This window comes from Anoplolepis gracilipes, chromosome 5 (assembly GCF_047496725.1).
Source record: "Anoplolepis gracilipes chromosome 5, ASM4749672v1, whole genome shotgun sequence".
NCBI lineage: Eukaryota > Metazoa > Arthropoda > Insecta > Hymenoptera > Formicidae > Anoplolepis > Anoplolepis gracilipes.
Window position 1 is genome coordinate 11,005,279 of NC_132974.1, and position 26,233 is coordinate 11,031,511.

Sequence of the window (26,233 nt, forward strand, 5' to 3'; positions counted from 1 at the left end):
ATTTGAATTTAAAGAAGCACGCTCGTCGTGCTAAACATGTGTGTTAAACAAAGCGCGAAATTAAACGTCAGACGCGTGGAAGAGGATGCACGCGAAGAAAAAAACGAGGAGGGAATAGCGAGGAACGTGATGGAGAGGAAGGGGTAGAGAAATGGGGTGGTTTTAGAGCGAGAGTGGCCGTTCGAGTTCAGTCCGACAGGCCGCGTGTTACTGTCAGCTCTTGGAGAACGTAGGTCAGTCGTGTTGTTGCATTGCGTTGTCGATCAGTCAGGGCCGTACATTTCGCGAAAATATATTTGTCGATTATTATTCGAACGTCGACGCGTCGAGCACGTCATGTGCATGTCTCGTTTTTACGAATCCTCGCGCTTGATTCAAAGCGAAGTGCAAAGAAATGCGACGAGTGAAATTGATTCTCGGAATGTTCGATCCTCGTTGAAAATTCACGTGAGTATTATTTATTTAAATATTTTTGAAATTGTAAAAATTTTCTATAAAGAATATATATATATAAATATGTATCGTGAATAAGTTGATGCGAAATATTTGTCATATTTATAAAATAACAAGAATAAAACTGGAAGAAAGAAAATATATAAAATTACGTATGTAGTTTCGAAGTAATCTCAAGTTCTTGAAAAAATTGTGAATTAATAATTTTATTTGAAATTAAATTGAATCGCAAGAGAAAACAAAATGTTTCTTGGAACAACTTAATAAAAAACTCATTTTGTCTTAGACTTTCTTCTCGACTTGATTGGTTCTATTTATCAATAAGCGCAACTGCATGCAATCTTCGCTTGAGTTGCATTTCAACTTTTTAGATTTTCTTTGCAAAATTTCTCACGTAAAACAAACTTTTTTCTACTAGTTAATATTCAAACCAGTTTGTCTACGACAATTTGTAACTTTATTATGTAATTTCTGATGTAATCACGATGAAAAATTTCAGAATTTTTTAGAATTGCGAAATATTTTTTTTTTATCGAAATACAGAATGCGTCTTCTCAAACATTTTAACATACAAGTTTTACGTGAGATGTATGATAGAATAAAACATTAGTAAAAGTTTATAAAGATTGTTTTAAAATTATTATAGGTAGATAATTTCTTCGATCAACTAGAAAATAATTTCCCTTTAATAAAAATATCGACAAAGATCTTAATTTATCGTGCCTTTTCAATCTTTAACATGGTCTGTATATTTTTATAAAATTTGAATTAAATTTTCTCGACCGAAACTTACTAATTAAACTTTACTGTTTGAGGTGCGTTATTTTCAATCATTAATCAAAAAATTATTTGAAAAAATATCTATTCTAGATAAATCAAAGAAATAATCTGCAGTAAAACTCCGTGTAATCATATCCTTAATCGATCAATATACGAAGTTTAGTTTTTAAGAAAAAGTCGCGCACCCTTACAATCTTCAGAACAACTTTCGCGATAAAATCGAGGGCGCGATTTTTCGCCCAGGATCACAACTTGCCGTCCAATATTTCAGACCGAGCTGCTCACTCGGTGAGAGCTGCCGTGCATTCTCGCCGCATCCCGGTGCGATCGGGGCTTGACGGAGCGAAAAGGCGCGAGGGAACGACGATCGGACAACAACGACGACGACGACGACGAGTAGACGCTCGAGGTTTAGGGACAGGACGTACGACGGGACCCGGCAAATGTGGCTCTGTGCACGGTGAGCCGGGGTTACGGGGCCCGCGGGGCCCGTGCCGGTGGTGCTGGTGTTGGTGGCGGTGGCGGTGGCAGGTTGGGGCGGGGGGAGGCGAGCGCGCGGCTGCCCTTGAGCCCCCGCAATTTATGCGCTTCCGGGGCCGCCGGTTCGCGCGGCCCCGGGGTGCACGGGGGCGCGACCCTGGCTGCCACCGGCGCCGGCGGCGGTGTCGCGCTCACGGAAGACTCCGGGTTACCGGACGAGCCGATGGTCCACGTGGAGAGGTCGGGACACCAGCAGGGCACATGGATATGCTGCGCGCCCTGTTACTGGCTGAGAAGGAGCAAGGCCGTGCACAAGGCGCTCCTCACCTTTGCCATGTTACTGGTCACCAGCCTCCTGGTCACCAGCCCGGTGCTCTTCCTCATCACGACCTTGCCCGAGGGAGAGCAACCGCGTAATTGTGCATCGTTGGTGGGTATTTTATTCTGTTATTCTCTTTCTCTAGATTTTTTTTGTTATACTGATGGTTTTCAAGACAGAGGAAATTTTTTGGAATTTTAAAATTTAAAATTTTTTAATTCCATTAGATATTGGACATCGCGTCCTAATATAATCTCTGACATTGAATACGATAGCTTGATACACGAGATAGCTTGCAAATGTGCAGAACGTATGACGTGACGCGAATAAGTAATCGTCTTACTTATACGATATGAAACATTAAGTAGCTTGGAAACATTAAGTTGCTTGCAGTCATGAGTAATTTATATCGATCGTAGACTTAGTTTGAGGAGAAAAGGAGAGAAAGTCGGTATTTAATTATGAGTGACTTGAATACTTGTAATCGACGCTTAATCGCGCAATGAATTTAATCAAACTTTACGATAACGAATATAGATTGAATTAAAAAAGAAGAGAAAAAAATTTGAAAGGTGACAAATTGAATCAAATTTTATTCGCGTGCGAAAAATCGCAAAATTATCGCTTAAACAATAAGCCTACGATTACTCGCGATATATGTCGTATACATGCATACGAATGCAAAGCGAAGCCGTATTAGTAGGTAAGGTTTCGAGGCGAATATACACAGCTCATCCTCAGTTGAGGTCAGGGCCTTATACATTATCCTGACCTTCAGATTTATATTCTTCTATTTCGTGTGTTTAAACACTTAAATTTTATATTAAATATGTATAAAGATGTCATATTAATAAATTAGAAATATATTAATCCTCCATTTAACGAGAAACAAGAATACATCAGGAATTTAAAAAAAATCATATAATTTTATAAAACCGAATTTATATTTTATTATTATTTTATTAGTCAGCAAATATTTAGATTAGATATATTTATCATAAAAAATATAGAGTTAATTTTTTAATTTAATTAGATATACATATATACACTTTTTATGTAATAATAAATATACAATACACTAATTTTATGTATAGAATTGATAACTATAATTTAATTATAATAAAACTATATATTATAATTAAATTAATTCTTTGATACAGATATCAAAAGTGTGTTTAAACTCGAAAAAAATTAAAAATTGAAATTACAAATCACATAATAGAATAAAAAAAAAATATTCGCGTAAATATCTTTAAATAAAAATAGTCGTGCAATAAATTGAGATTCGAGTACGGTCGAAAAAAACCATATCTATTGAAGTAACATTAATTTCAGGATGAAGCTTGTATCAGAGAGCGAGATGGGCCTGATGGTGTCTGTAATACTGATACTTGCGTAGAGGCTTCAAGGAGAATTTTAGCTTCTATGAAACGAGGTGTTGATCCTTGCAAGGATTTTTATAAATTTGCTTGCGGCGGCTTTCGCGATCGACGGCCCTATCAACCGAGCGCGAGTTTCAACATGCTTCAAGCGCAGACCGACAAACATATACGCAGTGAGTGTTTTATGTTGACAATTTCTTCCGGAAATCTTCGAAACGAACAAAATTATACGGTCCGCAAAGAGACGAGAACTATTTGCATTTCATTGCTATTTTATTTCAATCTTGTCCGGTATATTTATACGACCTCATTAGAACGCGAAATGCTATTTATCTATAACTACTTCCAGCACATCTGCAATGGAGACTAGTAATGTCTATAAATAGTTATGAATAATTATATTGCTCTCTGAACTTCAGTTGAAATGTTGTTTTCGTGAGAAAATAACGTGTTACTTTTACGCACACAATTAAAATATTATTCTACATTTAATTCATGGTTAATAATGTAAATTAAAAGCAATTCAATTTTCGCGAAAAAAAAATCCAGTTTAAATATCGAAGAATCATACAATTTAGTAGACTTGGAAAGAAGCTTGTCTATAAATTAATTCTATTTTTACGTATCCTTTGTGGAAAATTTATTACTAAAAAAGAGACAAAGCACGTTCAATCGTTTAAAAAAAATCGAATATTCAAATGTCGATGATATTCCGCGACTTCGTCGTTTCTTTACGTTCCCTTTCATCACGTCGACGAAAGGAAAGACGAGAATCGAATTCGTGCATGAACAGCAATATATTATTAACCTTCAACGACAGAGATATAAAGAAGGACAGAGAATTGACAAAGAACACGACCTCAATTTGGGCGAAGAATCTATCGTGGATAACAGTGGGGGTGGTGTGTCGCCAGCGTGGCTGGCGCCGGATGACTGGCACCAACTATACTCGCGTATATAGATCGCCGCCGGAAATAATATAACTGTGTTTGGGGGATCGAAACTTTTAAAGGGGAGCTGGATAAACATCGGGGAGTCTAGGAATAGGTCTCGATCCACAGGGGATCAAATCGATAAAATAATACGTGATGTAACGCACGTGTTTACTCAAACGTCAAACGTCAAACGTCAAACGTCATCTTGATTTTGATGCCTCGCAAACGGAACGGAAGTGAAGAACTGAGCTGTTTTCGGCTTCCGATGAAAAGTTATCGCACTCTTATGCGAAGTAGAAATCGAACGGCCGACTTGCCGTTACTATAAATAATGCAACGTTAATCGATATACTAGACGTGTATGTATGTGTTACGCGGGTTGCCTATTACTCGTTAGAACACCTCCTAACTCTTTAGCGTTTTACGCAACCTTCGAAATACTATTCGCGTGATTCAAGGTCGGCAATTACTTTGCTTACTAATCAGATCAGATTTAGAAGGCGATCTTTACCCACTTTGCTTTACATTTTAGCGTAGCTTTTTTCGCGGAAAAATAGCAATGTTTTCCTCTTTGAGGGAAAATCACCGGTCGTGATTATACATATATATATATATATTGCTGTATGTTTTAGAAACGTTGGCAAACGAGACAGGACAAATGGTCGCTGCCTTCGAAAAGCTTGGACAATTTTATAACGTTTGTCTAGAGTTCAGGAAGAGACCTGTCAATTTTACACTCGGTAGGTTATTATTTATAGTTATCTTGATAGACACGCGTAAAACGAATCACGCATGTTTACACTGCACAAAACTAATCGAATGAGGATGGATTTGAAAAATTTCTCGATAATTTCTCGATTTCTCAATTTGTCTCTTTATGAGCAATTTAAAAAAAATTAGCAAATGAGAAATTTTTAACTACTCCCAAATATACGCTTAATGATATTGCATTTTAGAAAATGTCCTAAATTTACACAACAATAAGAAAAAAATGCTCTTTGTCTCGTTTCAGTTTATAAGCTTTTAGATGAACTAGGTGGCTATTTATCGCCGAAAAGCGCGATACCGAATGATATCACTTCTCTGATCTCCACGTTGCTAAAAGTAAACGGCGCGCCTCTCTTCGACTTACATGTCGACGTAGATCTTTACGACCGCACAAAGTCATCCGTATATCTTGATCTCCCTACTAAGCATCAAAGTCACGAGTTTCTCACAGAAGATCAGGTGAATATTATTCGCCAATATATATAGAGTTTATTACTAAAAAGTTAATGAAATGTTGCGTTTTTAATTTTTCCATTTTTTAATTGTTTATTCTAAAAACGTATAAACAAACAATTTTTTTAGAAAAACCAAGATGTACCAAAATCAGGTAGAATTCAAGAGATTGTTCAAGGATTCTTGCCAAAAAATATGAGTCTTAAAGAACAATCGTCGGAGACCAATCTGTTGTTGCAGTTTTGTTTATCGCTAGAAAAGGTGAAGATAAAATAAAAGAAAGCTTTGTAATAATACGCGTATAAATGAATCAAATAGCGAGCAAACTGCATCGTTTCAGATTTATCCAAAGCACAAAGACTTATACAACTGGGTGGACGTTGATCAGAGAGTATACGTTGCCTATAATGTGTCTTATCTTCAAGAAAACTTTAGTTATGTACGTACCAGTATTTTACTATTTTCATTTCCATTAGTGAATGACGGATTAATCGTACGTAATTGAGAGAAAAAAAAATAAAGGTGCGAATTTAATTTCTGAAGTAGAGATGCGATAAATATCTCATTGGAAAGCATAATCAGACACTTGTCGACGCACATTTACTTACATTAAGTTCACAATTTCCTTTTCTTGAAATTAAACAATGATTTGATTTATTTTATTCCGGAATGTAGATAAGATGGAAATCTTTGTTGAATACAACGTTACGTCAGCGTATCGATCCGCACGGTGATAACAACGACACGAATCACGTATTCGGACCGCCGGCATCTGAGGATCAGCAGATCTATGTCTATGTCACGGCCCCACGTTACTTGCGTAATCTCGGCAAGTTATTGAATCGTTCCTCTAAACGGTACGGATCTTTAGCAAATCAGTATTTTCTCATGTAAAACGCAATTGGCACGTATCTTATTAAGTTGTACAAAAATGTTCTGAATAATTATTAATTTAATTTAATTAAATCGATTTAATGCATTTAAATTTCAATTCAAATTAATTAATTATAAACTTAATTAAATAAATTTTAATTATCTTAAACCGAAATTGTATAATTTAATATACACATAATTAAATATATATTTTAATTAAAATTAAATTAGATGAAATATAAACTTTTCCATATATTGGAATTAGCTGACAATTAGTATTAAGGAAAATCGATAACACTATCAATTAGTTGAGAGACTAATAAGGAAAAGTATGAAAGTGTCCCCCTCTGATTTTAATGCACTTTGAATATGTGTAGTCTAGGTCAAAATAGGGGACACATATTTTTTTATATGTGCCCATATGGTCGTTAAGGGGATGAAACATCCTCTCGAGAAAAATCGGTTTTTATATTTTTAAGCAAATACCGTCGAAACGGTAAGAGATATAAAAAAAAAGTTTCGAATAAAAGTTTTATGGTTTTTAATGTACTTTAAAACTGCGTAATCAGATTTAAAAAAAAATGACAGGTGAAGGGGGGATTTCGAAAAATATGACATTTTAGAAAAATCTGATTATGCAGTTTTAAAGTACATTAAAAATTATAAAACTTTTATTGAAAACTTTTTTTATATCTCTTACCATTTCGACGGTATTTGCTCAGAGATATAAAAACCGATTTTTCTCAAGAGGGTGTTTCACCTCCTTGACGGCCATATGGGCACATATAAAAAAATACGTGTCTCCTATTTTGATCTAGACTACACATATTCAAAGTGCATTAAAATCATAGGGGGACTCTTTCAAACCTTTCCTTGTAAGAAGAGGTTTACAAAACTGACATAGTGAGAATACATACATAATATTCTCACAATATTGCAATATTTCTGTGATATTGATGTTATATTACGTGCTATATGGGATATGTATGTATATACACACTTTACATTTTATAATTATATCTCATAAAATATATAATACACTTATATTAATTATTTGGTCATAATTATGATAAATCACGAAGGATTATTCATAATGGATTGCTGTTACTCTACGCCGTGGACACGTTGCACGATATCGTGAACGTCAACGCTATTAAAGATTGGGAGACTTCCTGCTACAAATTGACCAGAAGCGTTTTTAGCGAAGCGATTAGTGCGCTCTACGTGCGACAGTATGAGCCAAGATATTTGGAGACTTTGTTTAACAGGGTAATATATTCTCAACCTTGATTTAATTAACTTTTTAATTGCTACCTCTCAAGAAATTTAAAATAATAAATGCTTATACGTCTATTTTAACTCGTGTTCTTCAAATATTATATTTATATTTAATAGTTAAGAAGTTATAATTTCCTTAATTAATAAATAATAAATTTTTTCCCTTTCTTTTTATCATGCAAATTTTGTTTTAACGAAATCATCTGCAGGTGACCGTACTATTCGAACGCGTGAAAGAAACGATAGCCGAACGAATATTAGTAAAGTCGTGGCTGGACGATGAGACTAGGGCACAGGCGTTGCTAAAACTGAATTCCTTACGAGCTCGATTTCAAGTGTCACCTGCTTTTTACAACGACACTTTGTTGAATCACGAGATGGCCGAGGTGAGATGACTTTTTGGAGATAGTTGTTCAGTTAAAAGAAATATGATCGATAATTATCGTTGTGATTGATGGCTTACGAACAATTGTACAAACTTTCTTTACTATTTCGCACCGATATCTTTAAATTGTCTTTTTACAGATTGTGATTGATTCGGATGATTTTATTGCTACTGTCCTGAAAAGATTTCGTCAAATTCGAAGACCAGAGGAGCAAAGTCCGTTACGAAAAAATGCGATAGAAAGGTGAAAAAATTTTGTTCTAATTTTTTATCTCCCCTTCTATGAATTACAGAATCAAAGAATTTGTTAAAGATTTTAGTTTACCTGTACAAATTATGGATTTAAATTTTCAGAAGCCATTATCCTTATTCTATGCATCCCTATTACGAATCTTCAACAAACACGATCAGTAAGTATTATTATTATACACAAACACACATAGGTATACGGAAAAATTTTATTTTTATTTTTTAAAAAATTATAGTAATCGTGGTAATATGGATTTTGAAATATTTTATTTAATTTTTTAATTTATCAATATGTAGTATAATAAAATATTAAATGCACACGGGGTTATATTTTGATAAAATATCACATATATATAAAATTAAAAAATTTTAATAATTTATTACTAATTAATATTAATTTTGAAAAATGTTAAAGAGTAATTAAGTAGTATAGCAATTATACTTTATAATTACTATATTATTATAAAGTATAATTACTATACTATAGAATTACTCTTTAACATTTTTCAAAATTAATATTAATTAGTACAGTCATTATAAAGTATAATTATATAGGATATTATTATACTATATATATATATATATATATATATATATATATATATTACTATGCTACATATTTATAATTATAATTATGTAGTATAGTTACTCTATTTTATTATAATTATTATATTATATAGTATAGTATATATATAATTATAAAGTTTTATTTTTTAAATAGAAAAAATGTGTAGTAAATACGAAGTAATAAAAACATAATTGTTAATATTTAAACAAGTATAGTCTATATTTATAAAGAAATGCCTGAAAATATTTTACCCTGAAGCTATCTATAATATTTATATGCCAAGTCTCAAAATTACTAATTGTAAAAACATGGCAAGGTTTATAGTAAAATTTACATTAAAATTTAATGTGAAAAATTTTTTCCATATACACTGTCAATATTGAACAGTTTTAGTAAAGTTATTCTTATTGTAAAACATGAAAGAAATTCCATTGGTTATGATGACATCCTGGACATGGTCATGGGACGGTGGACCAGCTTATGCGGTCCACGCTACGCTAGGATCAGTCATCGCTCATGAGATTCTTCATGCCTTTGATTTTCACCGTCGAAAGTCACCCGTAGATCCAGAATTAAATAATGACGATTGGCTTTGGATCATGCCGGACTCTTGGAAACGATTGGAGACCAAGATAGAGTGCGTCGCGAAACTCTACGCTAGGAGTTTCTGGCGTAAGGTTCAGTCTTACGGAAGTAACGTTGCTGTACAGGTACGTATAAATTTATGCTCGGGAGAAAACAAAGATGTTGCTTGTAAAAAATAAGTGAAATATATCGTTTTCGAATTTAACATGTTACACAGTTTGATTGGAATATGACGCGAAACGAGATTGTCGCGGATATTGGGGCTCTACAAATTTCTCACAGGACTTGGCACACTTTGACGAACGGAAAGGATCGAAGTCTCCCTGGACTAGAAGGACTTCGTCCAAGCCAACTTTTCTTTATAAGTGCCGCTCAGGTAACGATTTTTTCAATTTTTATTTTTATTTCATATTTTCATAAATAAAGATATTTTCTATCTCAATCCCATAAATTTATTATGAGAATATATATGATCTTATACTCTTAAAATTTTTTTGAGAGATATCTAAAGCTGTATATGCAAAACAAATAGAATAATAAAGTCAAAGAAATAAGAATAAAATAAAAAAATCTTTACTTTTATACGTATACATTTTTTGTATCTTTATATTTTTATTTCATATTTTCATAAATAAAGACATTTTCTATCTCAATTCCATAAATTTATTATAAGAATATATATGATCTTACACTCTTAAAATTTTTTAAAAATATATCTAAAGCTGTATATGTAACAAATAGAAAAATAAAGTCAAAGAAATAAGAGTAAAATAAAAAAAATCTTTACTTTTATATGTATACATTTTTAATCGAGATACTTATTACTGCATCTCTTGATATCTTCTTTTTTATTAGCTTTACTTTATTTTTTCTTATCTAAATTCATGTATCAAATATTATTTGGATAGCATGAAAAATTAACATTATATCGACGTTTTATTTTTAGGTATACTGCGTTAATATGACTGCCAAGACCTATGTCTCCTCCGTTGAGTCCGACTATCGCCTACCTCCAGAAAGGTATAAGAAACTTTTTTCGATTTGTTATCAAAATCGAATGGTATTACGAATAAAGTATAAATAATTGGGGTATTTGTACATTTTCAGAATCAACGGTATAATGATGAATTCTCAAGCATTCGCGGAAGCGTTTCGCTGTCCATTTGGAACAAAAATGAACCCCCCTAATAAATGCAGTGTCTGGTGATAAATTATATTCGTTGATATGTGAGTATATGTCAATACGTCGATCTGCAGTAAACCGCCTACACTTTGCTTGTTAACGTAACTTGTCCGTAACTAAGACGAATCCCGCAGATTGTTTCAGAATCGTAATTCATAGCAAGAATTAGTATTGCATGTAGATATTTGTTTCTCACGTGGAAATTAATAAAACTTAATTCATTAAAAACTGCAATTAAAATATATAAAACTTTGATTATGAGTCATAATTATTTTTTCTCTTCAAATTTAATTATTAAATAGAATTGTTAAATAGATGCCTAAAAGTCATTATATTCGCCCACGAAGAAAACATTGAGACAAAGATAATAAATTTAAATCAAGTGTACGTCACATTGAACTTGTGAAGAATTGTTAACCAGTTATAACGAATTGTAAAGATTTACATCGATTAATTATATAATAAATTATAATAATTTATATAAGATATAAACACATAGACACATATATAGATTGGCAATATCTAATGATATGAACGCGTTATCAACAAAAATTGGATTTATAGTATACGTGTATAATAAGCAATTATATAATGCAAGAAATTATTAATTAATGCGTATAGTTAATGCTGTTATTAAAATATTGATAAAACTATAGTATTAATATTGGTGCTCTAAAAAAATATAAATATAGGAGTAAAACCTATATAATATAATAGAAATCTGTGATACATCTTGAATATTTTTTTAAATTTTTGGCAAATTCACTTTTTATTAATAACGCCGGATATCACTGAGATAAAAAAAATGTAAATTATTACATACTCAATATATATATTTTTGGTATATTCTCTCTGCTTTAGCTACAGAGAATAAATAAGTTATATTCGCTTGAAATGTCAATTCGCTGTTTATACTAGTAAGATACACCAAACCGAATGTGCATTAACAGTAATTTCTTTGATCAAAAAATTCTGTCAATTTTCGAGGTAGTAGATATTTCAATAACCGAGTTATAAATTAAAGCTCCAATAATTAAATCTACTTTAAAAAAAAACTGAAAAAATCAGATTTTATTACTAATTGATATATAATTCAGGAATTTAATTTTGCTTCAATATCTATTCAATTTCACACAAAATACGAGAGTGTAGAAGTTGATTATTTTAAATCTCAATAGCAAAGACAAAGATTACTGTCACATTAATTAATTCTTGAATCTTTGAAAGTAAATTAAAATTAAGTATATAAAATCTTATTATATCTTTTTAAATTAAAATGACACTAACGAATTAAGATCTTGCCTTAAATAATTTTTGACGCGATAGCATGTGATAATATCTTTCGAGACATATAAGTCTGTTATGCTGTTTGAGAAATGCTAGAAATTATGTGATGTTATTACACTGTTTTACAAGCTATTTTATCTGATCACGATTCAAAAAAATTGCTTCATATAGCTAGGTAATTCTAATATACACGCACGATTTGTAAAGCTTTCAGCTCGAAGCGTGTTCTTAGGAGGTATGTTTCAATGATATGATGATTAAGTATATGTATATATTTTTTTGTAGAAAAAAAAATAGAAGATGCAAAAAAAGCGTGGATATGTATGGTTTTAGATATATGAGGTGTTACAAATACGTATTTTATCGTCTGAAATGAGATTTTGAAGATGTCGAAGTGGTGCTTTTTTCTTCAATTCACCTGACACTTAATTTGATTTATTATTATTATACAATTTTTATTATAAAAATAGTTAATTTATTATAAAATTATTTGCAAACTAACAAATGTATATTATATAGAATAATCAAGAACTGCGTAAGAAATTTTAATTTTAATTTTAAATTAGAAAATATTTGTGCGTGTGTGTGAAATAAATTTGTGGTTTTATTAAAAATTTTTTAATGTAATTTCTAAGTTCTTTTGAATGTATATATACTCGTAATTTATGCTAGATGCATTATTGACAAAATAATACACACAATAAAAAGCTCACACAATAAATTGCCGGAATTCGAGGGTTTTGACATAATTGATTGTCAGTAATGTTATGCATTGTCAGTATGCATTTTTTGTTTAAAAATTTAACTGTAGATTTAAAATACATTAATTAAAATAATGTTGATATGTTATTTGATAAAGAGATGTACAATAGAAAAAATATACAAGATATCATTTCCGTATCATTTCAAATATGAAAAAAAAAAGATTTTTTAAATATTAATTATTAAATCAAATATAAGAAATTATATATAGTCAATCGACGGTATATGTTTTAATTACAATATAATAATTACAGAGTATTAATTTTATTACAATATGAAAATGAAGATGATAAAATATCGATGACATTAATTATATAAAACGATACAACATACCTGCAATGATTGTGCGACAATTGTCTTTTTTCTCGTACTTTTTGATTAGGAAGATAACAGGGCGTGTAATATAGTGTGAGAATTTCGATTCTGAATCCGATTTATAGAAACGGATTCGATTGTGTACGTTTTAATATATAACAGACTAATTCTGATTCTGTATGCTTGTGATAATTTTTTGTTAGAGGTTCACTTTTCAACATTAATAATGCGTGAAAAATACACGATTCGAATATAAACATATATAGATATAAGATTATATAGATTCAATATTGACTAACTAAATACATATATTTTTCTCAAAAGAAAATTACAGACATATAAGGTCTGTTCTTTTTTACTGGCTGCACTAATTCAGCTAAGAATAGATTTATTATTGCGATTCTCGAAATAATCGAAGTAGCAAACTTTTCGCGACAATTGTTCAATTTAGAACAATTTTAAAATACATCGAATCACGCGCAGTAGAGATAGAATTCAATTTATTTATATTATTCTCATTAATTCTAAATATTTAAACAAAAAAAGACCATAAATTTTTTTTATTATTTAAAACAGCGGTGTAATGTAAAAAAAAACGAAATGTAAAAACAGGAAATGTATTTATATACATCACAGTTATATTATTGTGTGTTGAAGTTTATTATTGATTAAAGAACAATAAATAATGAAAGATCAACGAGTATAATAAATGCTATGATTTACACTTTATATTAACAGTGATTGCAATAATTATAATACAATTATATTATATGCTCTATTAGTATCTTGTTAAAATGCAGAATGTAATTACATTTTGATATATGAAGTATCGTATTTAATTACATGTAATATTAAATTTATTAAATTAGACTTCAGCAATTTTGTATTGTAACAGTTATAAATAAATTATAAAAAGCATTGCTATATATACGGTATGCACAGTACAATATATTTAAAACAATAATAAAGAGTATAAAAATATTAAGTATTAATTATATTAAACTTACAAAATTGAACACATACGACTCAATCATGAGATAAGGAGAAGTATTCGATGTTAATACTACTTTTATATTATCGATATTAGTACCATTGGAATGTTAATACTGTTAATATCATTCACATTAAGCAATTCTGTTTATTCTTGCGGCATTTTACGAGATATTACGCAAATACGTTTAAATATTGTCATAATCAACGTTTCCCGTTTTTGTAGCTTCTATAAACTTTGCAAACTTTTCATATGAGCATTTGTGTTTCTCAACAAACCACTGACCTCTCATTTCATCCAACCAATCCATCTGTAATTGAGCAAACAGTAAGATTAAGAGATAATTAATTTTCTATCAAGTGTGAGTGAAAAAATCCGTTAATATAATTTTGTGTCAGAAGCAAAAATTGTAATCCAAATAGATCTGATGTTAGAAAAATGAAATTTCTTGTTAACAAATTTATTATTTATAGACGATTAATTTTAATAACATTAACAATTTATTTCCATGTAAATAAAGAATTTATTCATAATATTATATAATATTAAAGCTTTGAGAAAAATATTGCTTGTATTCAGAGCAAGTTTTCAACATCAAACTATAATAAATGTTTATTCAACTTTTGATAAATATAAAAAATTATATCAGATGTATCCTTACAAGATTAGGAAATCTCTCTCTGTCAAGACTTGCACGTTGTTTATAAAGTATAGTCAGAGCTTTTGCACGTTCAAACCAGGGCCACATTAGAATGTCCAACATACCAGGCTTATTTCCTAAAACGAACATTTTATAAAATAAAAATTAAAACATACACAGTAATATATTTTATAAGATATAATAAATTTTATATATATATAATTTTATATATATATATATATATATATATATATATATATATAAATTTTACTTATTGTTCAGAGTTCAAATTCTAATAATGAATCAAAAAACAAAAAAATTAATTAATGAAAAACACGAACTAATAATTTTAAGAGATGTTCGAAAAAAGAAAAGAAAGATAGAGTTATACATACCTACAAAAAATGGTGTCTTACGTATACCAAGCTCTTCTTCAAATTCTTGTAAATTGTCCATTGCCTCGACAATAATTTCTTCAAATTGTCTTTTATCCTTGTCATGTATGCAATTTGAGAAAGTGTCTATAATCTTTAAAAAAAAAAAAAACAAAACAATTATTAAAAAATTGATTTGTTTAGCTCCTCGAAAAAAAATTAAGTTAATATTATTATTAATACCTTAGAAAAATGATTTATTAGTTCTAAATCTCGACTTTCTGTTGTATAACTGTGTAATTGAGGTAAAGGATATTTTTGATCCAAGTAGTTTGCTATTGCAAGAGAGTCTGTTACTATTGTACCATCGGTGTCTACATAAGCTGGCACTTTGCCCTCTGGATGAATCTATAAAACGAAAACATCCTTGTATAAATAACAAGAAAAAAAAAACTATTTGTTAATTAAAAATGATGGGATACATACTTCGAAATACCAATCTGGCTTATTCTGCAAGTTAATATTAACAACCTCATGAGGAATCTGTTTTAAAGTGAGTATGAGTTGTACTCTATGAGCAAAAGGACAATATTTCATACTGTACAAACGTCCTTGATCCTTTACTGCCTCTGGCTTTTTGGAGCCTGAAACAAAAATTAGAAGAAAATTCAATATATTGTAATATGTGCCTTTGCTGTGATAAATATTATTCTTCTTCTTCTTCTCTTTTATTGGCACTGAGACTTTTGTCCACACAGCCACAAATAAGTTGTAAAGCTATGAACAAGACGCTGAAAAAAAGTGTACACAAATACTGTGTTTCATAGTATTTTTTTAAGTTTAAAGAAAGTGCAACTTTAGAAAGCTTTGTTTAGAATTCTCAACATGTGTGAATATCCAATCTTGATCTCTCTTAGAGATAACATTTCCAGTTTGTTTTCATAAAGAATACATATCTTGCATATAAAATGTAAGATACAACAATTTTATTCTTTGATGAGATCTGCAGAGGCTAACATCTCATCACTATACGCAGGAATCCATAAAGATGACAAATTTTGTGATATCTTTAGAGACAATGATTTTTATACAATGTAGAATGACTAGAGCTTTGGCAGTGTATACAAAGGCATATGAAGAGAGCCTAACATTTGCAGGGAAGAAAAGTAGATTGTAAATTGACCTAGTATCTTGTTTCCATTTTTGAGGCATCCATGTATAAAATATCTTATGGTTCTCCATAAAATATTATAATAAGAAAAGAATCAACTGAGGAATTTCTTATTTCATCCGCTGCAGAAAAAGTAAACTTTACATCATAGATGATGTGACAGCCGAAGAACATTTACATTCAATCCATCAATTGAGATCAGATAAAATCAGTTTTTCAAGAATTTTTAAAAGACAATAGCAAGAGATATAATAAGTGGGAAATATTGATCGGAATTTTCCTGAAGTATTTTTTAGATTTACAAATACCATGGAGTGATGCTAGAATTCAGAAAATTTTCTCCTCTAGAATTAAGAACATTAAGTAACATTGAAATGTATATTGATCTGACAGTAAATAGATGATCTTGTAATCTATTTGAAAAATTCCTGAAGAAGATTTGGTCTTGATTTAATAACAGATTTAATTTCTTTTAAAATAAAAGCTTTCTCAAAGATTTCACATGTATATATACTTGAGAAATCTCTAATATGTCTGAAATCTCTAATGTATTATACTCTTGAGAAAATCTTTTATATAATAGTGTAAGAGAGAGCGCACAGAATCCATGATGCTGTTAATATTTGTTGGAATTTTGTGATTAGAATTCATCGAAGAAAGAATAGATCCTACATATCTGTTTAAAACCTTTGATGACTTTCCAAACATATGAAAAAGAGGTAATGAATGCGAGAGCTACAGAAAAATGTTCAACTTTGTTTTTTGGCCTTTCTAAAAATACATTTTGCAAAAACTTCTGCTTTCTTCAGTTCCAAGTAATTATTGAATAAAGGATTTCTTTGAAAAGTAGCTAATGCTTTTTCCTTCTATTATATATCTCATTGCATTCTTCATTCTACCAATAATTCTTCTTCCTGAAAAGGAAATGTTGTGTTTCTTAATAAAAAATGTCTTATTAGATTTTCTCAGTGCATTAAATATGAGTTCAGGAGAAGTTATTTTTTTTTTTTTTTTTTTTATGTGAAAACTTGTGTCTCTAAATCTCACTCATGTCCTTTGCACAACAAGAGCTGAGATATTTGGCAACTTGTAGTTTAATGCCAATATAAATTGTTTATACATATGATTATTCTTTTTATTCTATAGGAAGAAAGAACAAACGTCCTTTAATTAGACGATTTATTGCTAACTGATATGAAAACACGATCACCATTAAGCAAATCTGATAAAACACTACAACATATAATAGGAATATAAGTCTGCTAAATCTACGACAGAGAGTTGTTAACCTAGATAAAAGTTACAGAGCCACTGTTAATGTGATAAAATAAAAATTTTTGCGAGAAGAGGAAAGTATGATACATGTAATAGGCGTTGTCAATTTTGTAAATAATAAAATCCGTGTAAAAAGACGTTCTCTCGATAGAGGTTTGATTGCTGAAAAGATTATTTACCTTTTGCCAGATGCAAGGAACTGGTGGAACTCATCTAAACAATCCTTTCGTAAACACAGATTGATATTACAGATCGTCGAATTAAAATCCGACGCAAATTCGACGAATTTTTTGTATTACAGTAAAAAAAGTGTACACATACACACACTCACACCCTACTCACGATCAGAATTGTCTCAGAGACGCATTTTCTCGCGCACGCGCAGAAAATGATGCAATGACAGATAACAGTGAGGTCCAGGGATGAGATGCATGCAACGAATAAGCGCGAAAATCCTAATATTTTTAATACTATTTAATATAGAAAGCGACCCATATTGTAAATCTAAAAGAAAAATTGCAATTATTTAATATCTATTTTGATGTATATATATTTTATTGATTTTTATAGTATTTTTAAATTCTTTTTAGGATTAAAGATTAAAGGATCTAAAAGTCCCCCTTTTTATTACGAATTTGGAACTTCAATAAGGCTACGTTTAATACGCATGTGTGAAGAAAAACGCATTTCTGACGAACCGCTAACATCAATATTTCAAAAAATATCCCGATTTTTCGTATAATGTTCCTGAAAATATGATAATATATCTTGTCTAAATAAGTATTTATATACAAGACATTTATATACACTCTATAATAACTTTTCTACCAAATGGTTATAAAATTATATAAACATTAATTAATATTGCTAATGATTTAAATAACACTTTAAAAAATGAAAAAATTCTACAGAGACGGAAACTTAATATTTTTATTTTAATATTTAATATTTTTAATTCTGCTCACAAAGATAGCTTTTGAACAAATTATAAATATAATAAATAATTTTTTAAGTTTCTTTTAAGATAAAAAGAAACTTTTTAGTTTTTTTTCGCAAAAGTATTCAAAAACAATTTCCTTAGGCATTCTTAAAAATCTCCTTTTCCTCTTAGTTTCTTGATTATCTTCTGCTTTCATTTTATTTAAAATATTAATAGAATAGCTATATGTACATATTTTACTTTGTAATTTATATGATAAAAAATATATATGTACAAAAAGAGAGAAAATAATGTTATATATCACACATTTATAATTTTAATTAACATAAATACCACATGAAACAATCATATATGTGTGTACAATTTTTTTTGCACGTGTTACCTTATCTTTAAGATTAATAATATTACAAAAATCGTATTACTTTCCCTAATATAATTTAATTCTTAGTATTAGTTTGCGTTATTTTAAGGAATTTAATGCAATTTTTGCGAAAGATATCTTTTATTCGTCAAAATTCAGGATCGAGTATAAAATTAAATCGTATCGGCCATCTGACTTTAAGTTATTTTTAAATTTATAGTCAAATACATAAATAGTCATGATATAACTAGATAACTTATAGCTATTTTTAATTTCCAATCAAATAAATAGTCATGGCATAAAAGTATTTAAAACGCGAATAAGATTAAACCGGTTTTTGAATGATATTTTGTTGGTCTTTTATATTACAAAGTCATCACCATATATAGTACAAGTTTTGAGACATAATGATAAATTTAATATGATCAATGTAATTTCGTCTTTTGATCACATGTACTTTTTTATAGCCTAAGATTAAATAAAGATTTAAAAAGTTAGTGGAACAAATAAAATATTTTTTTATATGTGCTATATCGAGTAATTGCTTTTGAAAGAAAATTTTTTTATGTGCAAATATTTAAACAAAAATCTCTAATATAATATATAAATTTTAAAAAATCATATAAAAACTAAAAAAAATTTTTTTATTGCTGCTTATAAATATATTTTCTACTTAATAATATTCTTAAAAATATAATGGTTCTCCATTTATATATAAAATATTTAAAAAAAAACTTATTTTGATTTCACTGTTCAATTGATCAAGCTCCATCTAGAATTTTGCCAATCAAGTTATTCTTTTTGACCTTGTGTATGTAACAGTTATATATGTATTATAGTAGTAGTTTTATAGTAGATAGATAGCTTAAAGATAGCGATGACTTGTTGTCCTCGATAGTTTCCTCTCTTCATCCGTGCGAACACATTTCTTGCGCATTCTTTCTCTGATTTGTCTTGAAAAGAGAATCGAAACCGGACGTAGCATTTAGTTTTATTGAATTTAGTGAGAAAATTAAAAATTGACCGTAATTGTCAACGACGATAGAGTACTAAAATAGAACCAGATCGATTTTTCGAGATTTTATCGAGGAAGAAGAAAAAAAAATATAATAATTTATCTTATTATATTTACACTTAATTAACACATATATTTCTTTTATTACTAATAACTAACACAATGGTATGCATAAATTTAGTAGGAAATTTTGTTATTATTAAAAATCTAATTCCCTTAAAAGTATATCCTTAGATTATCAGAGTTCTTTATATTGCAGATTCTATCAAAATGAACATGGGTGTGTCAGTGATAAAAAAATCAATACTTATAAGAGTGGAAATATTTTTCCGAGATTTAGGCGTGACCATTCTTAATTATTATATAAAGTGAGACCCAAATAATGTGTGTGTTAGATTATAAACCTATTAAAAATTTATAAATAAAATATAAATCAAGCATTCATCTGTTCATTCTATGTCATTTATTTTTCAAACTACACGTTTTAGAAAGAAATAAAACAATATCGTTAAAAGCATTTAACGATAGACTCTGTCGTCAAATAATCGTTTTGATCTCTCAGTGACTTGTTTTATCGAGGTACTATTTTATCAGCATTAATTTTCTACTTGACTTCGTGAAAATAGATTCTGCGAAAGCAGCTTCTTCGATTTTGAGAACTAAGACAAAAGTGGGTTATCACGAACAAATTATCGCAGACTAGTATATTTTTTCAGTTCGCATATTACTGTGATCGAACATCTGATTATAAAGCTACTTGAAAAAAAAAAAATCAAATACGTTTTTCTTTCAAGTATAAATTCACCGCATCAAAAACTTGAAGATGTGCGAAAAAAATTATACATTCTGGCATTGCGCGCTTCTTCTTCTCGTCGCTCCATTCTTAGAGTCTCATTTAAATTGTACGATTGATGAGCAGGTTGACAATTTGACGACGCGACACAAATTTCATTTAAATTCCATGAAGGACCATGACGTCAAGGTGAGATTGAAGCGGCATACTTTACACCAAAATTACGTCAAGAATAACGACGGTGTGTTATTTTCACGACACGAGGTCTTCACAAACTCCACAATTAACGAAGATGACTCGGAACAGCATGAATTATTCATGGATTTTATAAAGAATCACGAAGATGACAATCAAATGCCAATAAAGCTCAAGAACTCCACGTTGTACGATCTCCATCAAACTTTCAATAGCGACGATAATAAAAAAAAAAGCACCATCGTTTCATACAAAATGTGCCATAACAACGTTACTTGTATTCAGCTTTGTTGTGGTCTTGGCGATCGTTTGATTGACGAAAAGTGCGTAGCTGAAAAGGATAAATACTTTTTTCCCAATGTGTATGAATATATCACAAACGCTACTTCGCAACAGAACGAGAATAAGAGAGCGGACGAGCTATTTCAACTGGTCGTCCACGATCCGTGCCAGAAGACTGGGCATTTTGTGCTTAATTCCAACAATTATCCGGACCATGACTATATACTCCTGGCCAATGGCTCTTTATATCAGCCGTATCATGACAAATTCACCCGATCAACGTCCTATTGTCTCGCTGTCGTGCATCGTGATACATTCGATGTGATCATTTGCAACGATACTATGAACGAAACCATAAACGAGGCCATGAACGAGAGTACATGGAGTATCAACGAAATGACAAATGAGAGTCTAGAAGAGTGGTTAATTAAGCAGGCTGTTATATTCATTATATTCAATATTGTGTCTCTACTGTTTCTTCTGACGACTTTCGTGGTGTACTCGATATTGCCAGAGCTTTGGACTATTCATAGCTATATGTTACGTAGATATGTAGGATCGATGTTTATCGGAGGAACGTGCTATTTGGTGATTCAACTCATTGAAATTCCGGATATTGGAAATTCCGCCTGCTTCGTATTGGGTACCATTTAACAATGCAGCTAATAAAACATATATATATTTTTCATTAGTTAATTATTGTGTATTTGCAATATTGAATAATACATATATGTACATATAAAATTACTGGAATCCATAAATTATTTAAAACAATTATTAATACATTAAATTTATATTTTGCATCTTAAATAACACAATAAATTCAGCTAAATATTTTCTTTAATATATCTAAACAAATTTTAGTAAAATTATAATTACTTAAAATTAAAACATTTTTTTTATTTAATATTGGCATTCACTCATTACAGGTTTACTGTTCTTTGTTACAAATAATGCCAATGCAAATAACTGTAATAACTTGTTCTTGTATTATTAAGCACAATAGTAACTGAATTTTATCGGCTATTTGATTTTATTTATTCGACTGTTTCAGCCTTTGTCACCTATTTCTCTTTATTGGCAAGTTATTCTTGGTTAAATGTAATGAGTTTCGACATGTGGCAGACATTTAGGTAGATAGCCAAATTTTTTATATTAAACTTGATGATCTCTTTTATTTGCTCTTTATAAAATGCAAACAATATATTACAGAAAATTGCGTCCGTTACAAAGAAATGTGAAACAAGAAGAGAGAAAGAGAATTGTATTATATTCGATTTATGCATGGGGAACTCCTCTCATCCTCGTCGTTATTTGTGCTATCATGGAATTCGTTCCCAATATGTCAGAGGACCTGATCCGGCCGAAATTCGGTGTCGAGTATTGTTGGTTCAATGGTAAGTGAATATCATTTGAGAGATAACTTTATTAGCTCTAACACATTTTATTATAAATTGTATATGATTAAAGACCTAAAATTTATTATCAAAATTAAAATTATATTTAACGCACTTACAAAATTTTATATATAATATAATGTGATAAGAAATTAACTTTCACATCACATTTTCAGAGGATATGGCAATTATGTTGTATTGCTACGTACCTATGAGTATTAACAGTATTAGTAGCATTTGTTTGTCCATCTATACGGCATTGATGATTACTCGCCATGAGAAAAAATCAGTTCAACAAATAAGAAATTTGGAAAGCCGGCGGCATAATAGCAACAAGCAATGGTTTGTGTATAAGTATTTTCGTATCAATTTGAAATAAATTATTTTTTTAATGAGATGTCAACATAATATATTTGAAACATAATATTGATCATCCGTATAATGATGATTTTTCTTGTCTTCTTAATAAAAGAGAAAAGAAAGAAAGAGAGAAAAAATAATTATTAAGCATATAATAAAAATTTCTACGTGTAAAGTGCTTTCATAATTCCTTAAAGAGATAAATATCGTCATTATTTTAATCATGTGTTTGCTTTTACTATTCGTTTGCGATTCTCAAAAAGATAAACAGTATAAAATCAAAGTAAATGATCCTTTTTTTTTATAATAATTGAATATTACATTTCTGAAGAAAAATTTGTAGCTCTCTTTCTTTCTTTTTTTTTTTGAAATTTATTTGATTATTTTCCAATATTAATTTAATTAATACTATTATTATTACTAATATTATTAATACTATTTATTATTGTTACTTAAAGATATTTGAAAATAAGATAATTACGATTTTTAAAAAGCATTAATTTTCATAAAACTACTTAATTGTTTCAAATATTTTTATCTATCATTTTTTTATTTGATTTATTGGTTTCAAAATGTATATATAATAGTAATCACAATAATAAATTATCATAAATATAGGTAATATAGAAGTAAATATATATATATTTGTAGGTTCAACTTGTATCTAAAGCTCTTCATCGTAATGTTTATTACTATGGGCATAAATTGGACCTTGGTGATAGCATCATCGATGTTCGAGAATGCATTGCTCTACGTCTTGTATCCTGCCTATTTGACAGACATTATGCAGAACCTTTGTATCTTTATCATATTTGTATGGAAAAAAAAGATCAAACTCCTGCTGCTGCAACGCTTTGGCTGCAAGAATTGCGTTACCAAAACTCGACAAGCAACATTTTCGGGTACCTCTATTACTACGTTAGAAGAGATATCCATGGATAAGACAAATTCTTGCAGGCAAGCAAGCTATGCAAACAAATCGTTCGATTCGACTGAATTTTAATATTATTATTATAATTGTATAATATATAAACGCGACAAAAAATTTTATCGTAGATTATTATAGAATTAACTATTAAATTATAATATTGTGAATTAATTTTTAATTTGAATAGTGATTCTTTAGATCTTTAGCGAAAACATATCTTCTCTCCTCTTCTTCTTTATAATTTTTATTCTTCAAAAATTACTTATACATAAACTATTACTAAATCTATTTTAAAAAAAGGAAAAGAAATTTTTTTTAAATTTTGTTTTGCTTATGATCCAGCACAGAGATCAACTTATGTCTGAATACTAGATAGGTCTGAATTAGATCTTGCAAGACAAAACTGACTAGCGAAAAAATTCTTTTTTTTTAATAGATTTAATAAAATCGAGCGATATGACGGATCGGACGAATCAGAAAACAATCGACCTAAAAAGGACGATTACTTGTGATATTTTCTTCAGTTCAATTGGTTCAGTCTAATTATTTTGGATACTATACTTCCGCTATAATAAATAGCGGTTTTTTTTATTTATTCATTTATTATATATTTATATATTTATTTATTTACTTATATATATTCTATCACTGTAATTCACAAATCTACACACATAAACACACACACACACACACACACACACACACACACACACACACAGAGAGAGATAGAAAGAGAGAGCGATTAATATATATATATATACAAATTATAATATAAAATAAATTAATATATAACTATTATAATCATAAACGACATCTCTTCTAAATATTATTATATTATAAAAATATCTATTACTTTTCTTTAACTGATATAAGTAAAAATAAAACATCAATCACATGAATTAATCGTATGTTTGATATTTTTACACACACAATGTCTATAATTATCAGTGCAACTATTTGCTATATCTTCTAATACGATTAAATCATTAGGTTTAATATACATTAGTTGTAATATATTTCAAAAAATTTAGTACAATGTTTCTTTTATATGTAATGAAAATCGAATATGAAATAAGATTATGTTATTATGTATTAAGTTTGTAGATCAAAAATATAATAATTAAAATTGAGAAAAACTTAATGCCGAAAGAAAAAATAAAATATCTGCTGTATTTATAATATAAATTTTTTGTTTTTCTGGAGAAATTTTTCGCCCGTGATAAGCTAATGTAAATAAATGAATATATGAATCAATTATATGCTACAATTATTTTACAATTGTCTTTTAACTTTAAATTTAATGATAATGCAAAAATCATATATATTCCTTTCATATAATTTAATTTTTAATATTAGTTTCACATTACTTCAAGAAATTCAATGCAATCTTTTGGAAAAGATGTCCTTTTCTTATCAAAATTCAAAATCGAGAATAAAATTAAATCTTTTCGGCGATATATAACTTTAACAATTTTTAAGTTCTAAATAAATAATCATGATGTAATTATTAGTCTTGAGGAAATTATATAAAACACAAATAGTTTGAAACGATTTTTAGGAGACATCATCATAGCAGAGTGGAATACAAATTTTGATAAACGATAATAAATACTGTGAACTAATTCAATGTAATTTTATCTTTTAATCACATTTATTTTTTGTAGCTTAGAGATTACATTTTTGTAGATATTTTTTATTTAGATTAGAGATTAGTGCTAAAGAATACGCACCAAAAAGATTCTATCGTAGAGTAAGAATAAACGATTAAATTGTAAATTAATATATTGTAAATTAATCTTTCATTTGAAAATTAATATTAAATTCTTGTGCATTGATCTCTGTGTTTAGGGTTTTATAATAATAATTATCTTTACATAGTGAAAGCATGTCTTTCTTGACTTTTTGAGTTTCATTCTTTAAAAATTATTTATAAGCATTTTATAGGCATTTTATTCAATCTTTTTTACAGTTTGAATGAGATATTAATACGTACATATTACTTGAGACTCTCAATGTGATAAGATGGGAACAAATGTAAACCGGATTTTGCATAACATTTTCCATTATCAGCTTCTATCTTAATATGTAGATATATTAGCGTCTATAATGCAAAATAAATTTTTTTTACATTTGTATCTAATTAATTATTTTTATATGTAAATGTGCATGTATAAACATACTAGTTAAAATATGCAAAATAAAATAAATTTACAATTAATTCCTTGAATTATTGCTTTTCCAGATAAATTCATGGAGTATATATTTAATATAAGTAAAAAAACTTGTATTATTTATTTATTATCTAATTGTTCTGTAAAACTGTTCTTAGATAGTATAGTATACTCTCGAAAATGAAATAATTTTCTACTAAAGAGTTATTCTTTTAAACAGCTAATAATAAGCGTAATATACGATGCAAAATAGATCTATTTTTAATAATTTATAAAAATTTATCA

At 29.1% G+C, this 26,233-nt stretch overlaps 3 protein-coding genes across 11 annotated transcripts; 2 read left to right on the forward strand and 1 right to left on the reverse strand.

Annotated features, from left to right (window-relative positions):
* Window positions 1-145: 145 nt before the first annotated feature.
* LOC140666372 (neprilysin-1) lies at window positions 146-10,735 on the forward strand. The gene is made up of 16 exons (XM_072893497.1): window positions 146-447; window positions 1,505-2,143; window positions 3,368-3,587; window positions 4,982-5,089; window positions 5,362-5,576; window positions 5,700-5,831; window positions 5,911-6,009; window positions 6,246-6,427; window positions 7,526-7,712; window positions 7,931-8,107; window positions 8,247-8,350; window positions 8,461-8,516; window positions 9,347-9,633; window positions 9,726-9,884; window positions 10,455-10,528; window positions 10,616-10,735. The coding sequence occupies exons 2-16, from the start codon at window positions 1,937-1,939 to the stop codon at window positions 10,713-10,715; spliced, it is 2,307 nt and encodes a 768-aa protein (XP_072749598.1). The 5' UTR covers window positions 146-447; window positions 1,505-1,936; the 3' UTR covers window positions 10,716-10,735.
* A 3,334-nt stretch (window positions 10,736-14,069) lies between these two features.
* LOC140666378 (pyrimidodiazepine synthase) lies at window positions 14,070-17,869 on the reverse strand. The gene is made up of 6 exons (XM_072893506.1): window positions 17,686-17,869; window positions 15,547-15,704; window positions 15,304-15,468; window positions 15,082-15,214; window positions 14,708-14,823; window positions 14,070-14,356 (listed from the first exon to the last, which is right to left on the reverse strand). Exons 1-6 carry the CDS (start codon window positions 17,717-17,719, stop codon window positions 14,234-14,236), a joined length of 729 nt encoding a protein of 242 aa, XP_072749607.1. The 5' UTR covers window positions 17,720-17,869; the 3' UTR covers window positions 14,070-14,233.
* A 1,684-nt stretch (window positions 17,870-19,553) lies between these two features.
* On the forward strand, window positions 19,554-24,513 carry LOC140666016 (G-protein coupled receptor Mth2-like). 9 transcript variants are annotated; one of them, XM_072892711.1, is made up of 7 exons: window positions 19,554-19,987; window positions 20,082-20,401; window positions 20,742-21,735; window positions 22,147-22,225; window positions 22,305-22,489; window positions 22,666-22,831; window positions 23,501-24,513. In XM_072892711.1, exons 3-7 carry the CDS (start codon window positions 20,784-20,786, stop codon window positions 23,850-23,852), a joined length of 1,734 nt encoding a protein of 577 aa, XP_072748812.1. In that variant the 5' UTR covers window positions 19,554-19,987; window positions 20,082-20,401; window positions 20,742-20,783; the 3' UTR covers window positions 23,853-24,513. The 9 variants fall into 9 exon arrangements, with proteins under 9 accessions (XP_072748812.1, XP_072748813.1, XP_072748814.1 ...); XM_072892712.1 differs by having other exon boundaries at window positions 20,082-20,206; XM_072892713.1 differs by having other exon boundaries at window positions 20,082-20,190.
* Window positions 24,514-26,233: the final 1,720 nt, after the last annotated feature.